This window comes from Pteropus alecto, unplaced genomic scaffold, assembly GCF_000325575.1.
Source record: "Pteropus alecto unplaced genomic scaffold, ASM32557v1 scaffold5, whole genome shotgun sequence".
NCBI classification, from domain to species: Eukaryota; Metazoa; Chordata; class Mammalia; order Chiroptera; family Pteropodidae; genus Pteropus; species Pteropus alecto.
The window spans coordinates 18,154,987-18,165,218 of NW_006441953.1; the positions used below are offsets into that span (position 1 = coordinate 18,154,987).

Here is a 10,232-nt window from a genome sequence, read left to right on the forward strand (position 1 = left end):
AGAGTATTATTCTCGTCTTCTCTTTACCAAGAGGAAAGCCAGGCTCATGGTGCTTGTTTAACTGAAGTCTACGCTTCCTGATTCCTTCGGCTTTGCTATGCCGCCTCTCTGAAATATGCTAATACAGTCCTAACCAGGTTCTAAATTAGGAAGAATACTCTTTTTTTAGGTTGAATTTTTACCGATGTGAATCATTCTGTTTTCCTCACCCACTGGACTTTGTCTCTTTAAAGCGAATTGAGCATCCATGGAGGCGCAGGCTCCCTCTCCCTGCCTGCATAGAAATGCTCGGAGATGTTTTGTCTTTTAGACAAAACAGTAATACATGGACCTGGTAAAAAAAAAAAAGAAAAAAAAATTCAGATGGTGTAAAAGGGTTTGGGGGAAGAGTAAGTGCCCACCCAGCTCAATTTTCTAGTCCTAGTCCTGGAGGCAAACTCAGTAACAGTAGTTTTTTGTGTCTCCTCCTAGAAATGTTCTCTGCACATGTAAGCATTAAGGTGATAGCTCCTTCTCTTTGTACACATGTGGGGGGATACTATAAATTCTGCCCCACACTCATTAACGGTACAGCAGAGATTTTTCTGTACCAGTACGTGCTACGCAACCTCATTCTTTTCAATAGCTGGTTAGCATTCCGTTGCCCAATGGTCCATAATTTATTTAACTTGTCTCCTGCTGATGATAACGTGAGTCAGTTCTAGTCCTTTACTATTAACAAGGGTTCACCAAATATCCTGTACACATGTCTTTGTGCACACATATAAGTAGGTTTGGAGGATAAATTCCTGGGGATGGAATTTGTTCTTAAGACTTCTAGTAGTTAATATTCCACAGACTTTCTTAGTCACTCACTTCCCCTCCTGGTATCTTTTGGGGGGGAAGATCTGACCTAAATCATATTTGCTTGCGAGTAGAAGTCCTGTTCTCAGGCTTTGGCTTTCAGGAAAATTAAACACTGGGTCACCGCTGCTTTTTTAATGTCCTGTGTTTGGAAAGCATTATTGAGTTACCTGTGCTCTAAGCTTTACTTCTTCACGTTGGAAAATCTTAGCTTCTTTTCCTAAAGGTTCTGCTTACAGATTTATAGTCACAGTTATTCATTGCAATGAGACTATCTCTAATTTCACAAATGGGCCAAGGATCTCAGCTGTGTTATCGTGACGTGTTTGAGGAACATCCTGAGTAGGCGTTTGTTACTTGGAAATGGGACCTTCCCCAGAGAAGGTGCCTGTGTCAGGGCTCTGATCACTCAGCCAAAGTGGACAATGGGCTATGGGACTCTCCCAGCCACCCCACTGAGGGATGATATTCGAAATACTTAACAACCAGAAAGAGGTAGGGACCTGTCAGTCTCCCTGGGCACTAGCCCTAGTGCTGAAGCAGGGCGGTGCTGGAGGTCCTTGCTGAGCCAGGCTCTACCCCAGGGCAGGGTACATGGTGTGGTTTGTGGCGGGGCCATGGAAGTTCAAGGCAGCATCAATCATCTAACTGATATGGACATATTCCAGGTTTTAACCACCCGTGTGGCCACCCAGAAGCAGGCCGGCTGAACATCAGGAGGACTTGCGAAGTGTGATGTGGTTTAACAAAAAGCCCATTGGTCTGCAGTGGGAGACCGGGTCTGAGTCAGATGTGGGTCTCTTATTCGCTATACAACCTTCAACCAGACACTAACACTTTTATTGTCTCCAAATGAAAGACTTTACATCATATAATACCTAGCGCCTCTTCTCACTCTAAAATTGGAGGAAATAAATAGGCAAAACGATCGAGGAGGTGGGTTCCAAACCTGACCTGTATTTCTGGCATTTTATGTTTATTTCATAACGATGCCTTTTTCCTACCTAAGTTCCAGGAAAAAAACAAAAGGAATTGATTTGGGGGAAGGATCTGAAAAAAGATAGACTATTGGTTGGCTTAGGCAGCATGGGGTATGTTATAGAATTGTGCAAAGTGTTGAGTCAAGATGAGATTCAAATCCTGACTAGGCCACAAGGATATTCATTTGTTCGTTAATTTATTCACTTACTCACAAAATACTTCTGGAATTTTTATCTAGTGTTAGGCTCTGTTCTGAGCACTGGGAATGGAATAATGAAGTAATGTCTCTTCTGTTTTGGATCTTACATTCTAGAGAAAATCGGGCAAGCCACTACACCTCTTTTTAGATCTACGTTTTTCTGTCTGTTTATTCTTTCATGGTAAATAACCCTAGAGCTGTTACTCCCCATTCTGTGAGAACCATCACTAAGCAATTACAGCCCTCCAAGCAACCACAGTCAGTTACTGGAAAATAAGCCTATATGTTTTTTCTGGGCTAGATGAATTCTTAAGTCCTTTCCTGCTATAAAATTTCATTCTTATTAATTATTTACAATTAACTGGAAAAACAATATAATCCTGAGGGAAAATTACAATAGAACTCCAAATCATGAAACTATTGAAACTACAGATTTTACCAAAAAACAAAAAAAAACAACAACAAAAAACCACGGTTGTTTTGGTTTTGTTGGACACAAAAGGTATGTGTTCTCATACAATGATTTTAGATCTTTGGGTCTTAGATTTTCCCTCCACTGTCTTTTGCTGCAGATTCTCCTGTTTAACCCACTTTACTTTGATCCTGGGATAAGGGAGAGGCTCATCAACACTTACTTTTAACTCCTTTCACTTTGGAAACCTCCTCTGTGAAGCCTCCTTTTAGTGGTATCGGGTAGGGCAGAATCACATCCCACTCATTTTGATAAATGCTTCTACTACACACTAGATAACTCAATAGTCGTCAGTAACAGAAGGCCACCTGGGGCCTAACATGGCCATCTGGTCTTTTCTGTGCCACTCGACACGAGGGAAGCCAAACTAAGCTTGGGCTGATATCAAACTCTGGGTAATGTTTTTCTCCCAGATTCCAAAGACACCCTTGCAGCATTTCTATTTCGAATCCCCTCTCCCTACCCTCATCGTAGACCAGCAAGGCCAGCGTGCCCAACCTGAGCTCAAATTGGAAAGAAAAAAAAGTTCGTCGTGTTTCTTTTGAAAGTGATAACTCCACCGTTTCAGGCTTCCAAATGTATCTCTACATAATGAAACGAGTAATAAAGCGGGCGCTGAGGAAAATTTGGCTTATTTAATTCATAATTATAATGTGTATGTATATATACATATATTGTACACATACACACACACACACAGAAGTCTGAGGTTATGAAAACTTTGCTCTCATGATTTCCAACTTATAATGAACCAGAGGTACCTCTTTCTATGATAAAACATGAGAGCGGAGGAATTTAGTGTCCTAGGCTGAGGCTCCCGTAATTTGTGCTCATTTTGGCATTTGGAAACTTGCACAGAAATCAACTCTTCCCTCTCTGGGAAGCCCAGGGAAATAGATTGCTGCCACTATTTAATCATGGATCTTAAACCAAGGAGCGTTTTAGAGAAAGAGGAAAATGATCTGTATCCTTAGTTTGAATTGAATAAATTCATTTCTCTTTGGAGGGAGGGGAGCATGGGAAAGAAGAAGCTCCCATTAGCTTTGTTTAAAACAGCAGGTATTAAATATAGATGAAGTAACTAAGTTCTCCCTTTAAGATTTCTTACGGACACCCTCTTTTCTAGAGCCACAGAGTTCTCCCACATTTGCAAAATAAAGTGGACGGCCCTCTAGTTTTAAGGGGTATGGTTAGGAATATTTGCATAGGGTAATGTGTTGAGTTTATTAGAAAAGTCTGCATAGAAGAAGGAAAAAAACCGTGCAATTTTAAGAGCACGAATTCTGAAACCAAACTGCTTGGATTTGAATCCCGGCTCTACTTCTTATTATGTAACAGTCTCTAAGGCTCAGTTTTTTCATCTGTTAAATGGGGGATAATGATAGAACCCATTCCAGAGATTGTTGTGAAATTAAATGAGATTATTTCTGAAATGTGCTTTGCATATTGCCTGGGCATAGTCTAGTGTTAAATAAATGTGAGTTATTATTTTGGCAGCTGTGCCTCTATTTCTTCATCTGTAGACTGGGAATAATAATGAGGATTCAATGAATTTTTTTGAATTAAATTATCCTTATTTTACAGCAGTGTGGACTATAGTGAGTGCTGCTGAAGTGTTAACTGTTACTATTATTATATATATTCAAAACGCTTTCTTTAACAATAGAGGCAGCATGTAAAAGAGTGGAGCACATAAAACCTGAGCTCAAAACGGTAATTTGGCTCTACCAGTTATTAGCTCTGTGACCTTAGGCAAGTTATTTTACCTCTCTATGCCTCGGACTTTTCATTTGTAGAATGGGACTAATAATAGAAGCTATTTTATAGAGTTGCTTTGAAAACTAACTGGGATAGCTCTGTAAAATGCTTAGCAGGCACCTGGCACATAGTCCACGTTCAATAGATGTTTGCTATTATTTGCAGACTATTTTGTTTAAATGTTCGAAGCTAGGCAGAGGGTTCTAGAAAGAATGTGATTTGGAGAACAATGCTTTTCTGGAGATAATTGAAAGGCAGCTGTCTGGTCATTTACAGATTTGGTCACCCTCCTGGGCTTTCTCTATGCCTCCAGTGGAGAGAACACAGGCATTGTGAAGAAGTTCCCAAGGTTTCAGAACCGTGAGCTGGAGGCCACCCGACGCCAGCGGATAGATTACCCAGTGTAAGAATGGGCAGATGATGGGGGTGGGTAGGGCTAGGCTCTTTTTCTCTGAGAACTGGAGCAGGCTAGTAGAATCTCTGAAGAGGACAAATCTTTTGTTACATGCTTTGGGAAAATGTTGAGGTCTGTACAGCTTAGGCAGATTTTGTGGACCTGAAAACCTCCAAGTATTCTCGAGTTATTCTTGCACTTAGCAATCCTCAGTTTGCCTTAGACTTTATATGTCCATCCCAGGAATGACATGAGTAGGGGGCAAGGCATTGGAGCCTGAGGCCTTCGCAAGATTTGCAGCATAGCCAGCCACAGCCAGCACAGATTGCGGCCTTTGTCCTGCCTTTTCTGTCTTGGAAGATTGGATGATGAGCTGCTGGAAATCTTACTACTTCTGATCTTCTCTGTTGATTTCAGCAAAACTCAAAATTTTTTTTTCCTTCTGCTGAATTGAAGATGCTGAAAATGGTTCCTGGTTCACCTCAGACTGGATGGATTTAGCAGAGTGATTTAATTCTTCCTATGCTGCTGGCTGTAGAAAGATCTTGAGTCACTTTACTGAGCGTATGTTCTTGCTAAGCTTCCTTGTAATAACTTATCTTCATGAGCTTGCTCAGCTGGGTGGGTCAGGAGGGAGCCGTGTGGCACCATCTGTCTGCATATCTTACCACTGATTTGGAGGCCAGATTATAAAGCTCAGAATATTCTAAAGGACTTGTTTGGATATATCCCCAAAGAATCTGAGGTCGCTGATACTTTAACCCAAATTTTGAATTGGTTCCTGGGGTGATGGGGAGAATTTTTTGCATTTGTTTTGACCCTGATTCTTGTTTGATGTGCAAAATTCAGTTACTTCCAGCTCTGCATCTTTGAACTGCTGGTCACTAGCATAGTGTGTGACTTCAAACGAGTGTTCAGCAAATATTTGCTGAGTGATTGATGGATCATATATCGTGGCTAAATGTGTCCTAGTTAAGTTGACTACTGTCATTTTGTCCTCACTCCACAAATCACAAATGTACAGTATTTTTTTTTTAACTAAAATAGTCCCAGTCCAGAAATGGAACAATTAGATTAGTTGTTCCAGATTGGTCAGCCAGAACTGTGATACTGAGCAACCTAATGTGTGCCTTAAAATAGTATATATGTGTCCCGATTAGCATATAGTGATGCCATTTGCAGAGTAGGACACTTTTTCTACCTTAAGGCTTTTATCTTTGAAAGAAACAAAATTGCTCAGAAAGCCCTAATTATGTTTTTTTCTTTTAATCATCGAAATTAGAATAGCTTCTTATCAAATCACCTCTTATTAAAATCCAGAGTTTTATTCTGTGTCTGGTTTTATAAGCCTTAATCAAGAATTCAAATGGTAAGCATGTGAGATTATCAGAGGCACAGAAACAGAGTTTTTGGTGCAAGGTAGAATGTCTGCTAGTTTTGAACGATGATGCTTAACTCCTGTCTTTTACAGCTTCTGTAACTACCTCCTTTGTCTCAAAAATCAAGCTTTGCAAGCTGATCTCCCATGATGAACACACAGGCAAATTCATCCCTTCATTGGAAAGAAAGCAATTTACTTGGTCATTGTTAACTATAATTACCTGTTCTTGGATGATATCAATCTGCAGAATCTTTTTTTCCCCTCACTCTTATAGGTTTACTGTTTCATTGTGGCTTTACTTACTCCATTACTGCAAGGCTAGTCTCTGCGGGATTTTGTACTTTGTTGATTCTAATGAGATGTACGGCACGCCTTCTGTATTTCTTACCGAAGAGGGTAAGTATGAAACAGAACTTTAAAATGATATTGTCATTTTCTTATGCTCTATCTATTGGCAAATATATCTGTATAGAATAAGGAAGATATTGCCAATGTGGCAGTTTAGTGAGAACAATGACTATCAAATGTGGCCTTCAAATTCATCTTTTTTCCTGAAGCTTAAAATAAATGTCTTCTTTACAAAGGAATGAAGTTGTGTTTGTTTTGCTTTGATTTTTATTAAAGGAAGAAGGAAGGTGATCTAGTCTGGTTGCTTCTTCGGACAGTTGTTGAAAAGGTGTAGCTACTTCATTCACTTCTATTTTTTTTGTCATTTTCATGAGCTTTAATTTTCCTTTTAGGCCACTTGCATATTCAGATGCATCTTGTCAAAGGAGAAGATCTTGCTGTGAAAACTAAATTCATCCTACCTTTGAAGGAGTGGTTTCGACTGGATATCTCTTTTAACGGAGGCCAGGTATCTGTAGGCACATCCCCCACTTCTGCCTGTGAATCATATCAGCATCATCACTTAACGTTAAGCATCGCTGTAAAGTCAGGGAGCAAGAAAATCTGTAAAAGCAAATTTGTGGTAAATGATAAACTTTTTACAACTATACACTTTTTTGATCAAACTTTTATAGATGGAAGATTAAATCATAAGAATCCCATCCCATTTAATTGGCTTTTAAAGTGCTTCTTTCGACCATATTGCGAATGAGTAAATAATATAGCCAGCTATATAGCCACAATTATCTGAGGAATTCATTGCTTTTCTCCTGGTGAGATAGGCTTTGTGGAGATAAATGTTAAAACAGCATCAGCCATGTTTGTATAGGGTTGTCAGATCTACAACTTTTTTTTTTTTTTGGCAGGAAATTTATCGGTTAGTTTAGTCGAGAAATGGTTCTACTGTTTTTGGAAGTTGAGACAATGTTTATGTTTGGCATAAACAGACAAGTAATAATTAACAGACCTAAGTGATAATTCAGGTGGAACAGAGGGTCTTTATCTACTTTCTACTATAAAACACTATAACTGTCTCAAACTCTCATAACACAGGTTTTCTGGATTATAAATCTGTTGTTATAATTGAAGACAATTCCATTTTTTTCAGTCTACATGTCAGTATGCTACTTTTTTTCTAGTGGCTTTATTTTCTCATCAGCTTTTCGTATTGATTTGTGATTTTCCGGTAACAAAACTGGAAGAGACATCTTGTTTGTCTTGTGTATTAGATAATACACAGACTTCCCTTGGTGGTTAGGTTTATCACATTTCCTTTTTCCAAAGAGAAAAGAAATCAGGTCGGTCTTTGCTTTTCTGAGGAGAGTCTGTGAAATGTTAGCTGGGATATTTTGTACATTAGTTTGTTTCCTTAACGATGTTAGGTGACATAGCTATGGTCCATATTTTAGTTTCTCATTTACATGAGAACATATGACGACATTATAGCTTGGTTGCTGCTTTTCTCCTGAGAAGGTCAGCTCAGTGCTAGTGTCACTTAGACAGGTATCAAACCGTCAGAGCAAATCACAGATCTTATTTTGCACCTGCTGTACACAAGATAGTGTGCTCAAGGAGCTGATGGACTACTTACGGGCATGATATTAAGCAGGTGAAGGGTCATCGTAAGGCAAGCTTAATTGCCAAACAACAATTTATATTGATTTGGAGAAGAGAGACCGCACTTTATGCTAAGATACTCAGGGAAAGCTTTGTAGAGAAGGTTACTATGAATGGGGAGAATCAAGAGAGGAGAGAGCCGGGGGCATTTTAGCGCATAGGCTGGGGGTGAGCAGATAAACCAGTTTGACTGGAGTAGAAATTTGCAGATTGTAGAACATTAATAGAAGAAGAAACTATCTTTAGGGGGAATGTGGAGAATCTTGAATATCATGGAATTTAGATTTCTACTTGTAAAGCAGCAGGGCTTCTGCTAGAAGCTTTTCTAGCAGAAGAAGAGTAAATCAAAGTAGTTCTTTAATTAAAGAGATGAATTCAATGGCAGAGCACATGATTGGGTAAAGCAGGAGAGAAGAATTAGGAAGACCAGATGGGGTGGAAAGAAAAAGGAGTAGATTTTTTTTTTTTTAGTAGACTTTTTGTCTTTTTCTTTCCATTCCATCTGGTCTCCTTAATATACATAGGTCCCAAAACAATACTTAATTGTTTTTCTACACAAAATCCACATCTGTGGTGTGGCTACGATATTCATTGCTTTGACTAAATAGACAAATTGACTTAAAGTAAATGGTTGGTTTAGAGAAACAACTGGTTTGAGTCATTTTCTTCATTTTATATATGGCTGAACGGGGTTGGTTTTTTATGGGTTAGTTTGTCTTTCACAGACACAGTGCGAAGGCACATCTTTGAGAATCTAGTTAGGCCGGCACAGATTTGGTAAAAACTGGTTCTATGTTGGCACCGGAAGAATCAAAAGGAGCCCGTTAACTCCAAGGGCTTCTGTTGTAATTCAAGACATGAGAAGAATGCATGACGGCTAATAACATCCATGACAAAAACATTGTCATCATTGAAATGACAGCGACGAATCTTAGTGCTTAGGGAAGGAGAGTGGGGGACAGTAGTGCATGAAGTAGTGTTTTTCCCCCTAAGGCTCTGATGAAATCCAAGTAAAATTTCAAAATCTCCTTGTAGTATCTTACACATTTCCTTGTCTTTCTATGCAACAAGCTTTGAAGCACAAACACACCAAATGAACCTTTTGGCTCGTAGTTTTGAAATATCTGAAATCCACTGGGAAAAACTGCATTATAGATCTTTTTACCACATCAAGTCATTTGGAGAAATTAAATTTCTTAAGTCTTAAAATATACACAGGGCTAGTAAGCTGTTAATTTTATTTTTGCGGAAACTGAGCAGGCAAAAGACTATGCAGCACATTTTATGAGTAATTTATACGCAGGACTGTATTTGTGATGTGGGACGTTAAAGCATAACCGATCCTTGTATATCTCTCCCACTGTAGATAGTAGTAATCACCAGCATTGGACAGGATTTGAAAAGCTACCATAATCAGACAATTAGGTAAGTGAGATTTTTCTTTTGATTCAAATATTGCCGGGTGAAGGTCAAGGAATCTTCATGCCTTAGTCCTCAGCGGTAATGTTATTCTCACACCTCCTTATTCACCTTTTCCTAGCATGGAGGAGTCTGCCCTGTGGCTATAGGCTTTGTACTTTCTTTTTTTTTTTTTTCTTTTTACTGTCCACAAACTCTCCCGGTTTCCCCCACAATCTTTTTTTTTCTAAGCAAGAAAAACTAGTTCTCTCTCCAGATCTCATTGTAAATTCTTCCTTTCATGGCACTTTATATAATTCATTTTCTTTGAAAATTATCTTCTGCGAAGGATTCTGAAAAATAAATCAAAGTGTTAATGTTGCTTATTGAGAATAGTTGGTAACTTTGGTTAGTATAAAACATAAAAGCAGACAGTCTTCATATTTATGTTTATAATCTAAATTTGAAATGTATGCAACTGTTGATATTGGTGTAACTTTTCATCTTTATAGAACTGTTCTCTACAAGAGTTACAGAAACGGAGAATTGGGTCCTTTGCCTTGTATTTCATAACTTCTTAAATTTGCTTTTCTATTTCTGTAAAATAGCAGGTTTTATAGTGGCAGAGTGATGGGGCAAGACTCAGGATACCTCATCATAGGTTGATAATATATATAATCAAATATATGTAAACCTACGAATAAGTCTAAAGAACAGAAACAAAAATTACCAGCTCTGTGTGTGTAATTTTAAAAAACGGATCAGGACTGTCAGGGTAGGGAGCCCTTCCTTCGCCCCTTTT

The 10,232-nt window shown here is 38.8% G+C and overlaps 1 protein-coding gene across 1 annotated transcript in view; it reads left to right on the forward strand.

The window, feature by feature from the left end:
* SEL1L3 (SEL1L family member 3) overlaps positions 1 to 10,232 on the forward strand; it is an 81,810-nt gene that overhangs the window by 7,022 nt on the left and 64,556 nt on the right. Inside the window, exons 3-6 of the mRNA XM_015595045.2 lie at positions 4,530 to 4,656; positions 6,303 to 6,424; positions 6,769 to 6,884; positions 9,399 to 9,457. Coding sequence (XP_015450531.1) covers positions 4,530 to 4,656; positions 6,303 to 6,424; positions 6,769 to 6,884; positions 9,399 to 9,457 — 424 coding nt within the window. The remainder of the gene's footprint in view (positions 1 to 4,529; positions 4,657 to 6,302; positions 6,425 to 6,768; positions 6,885 to 9,398; positions 9,458 to 10,232) is intronic.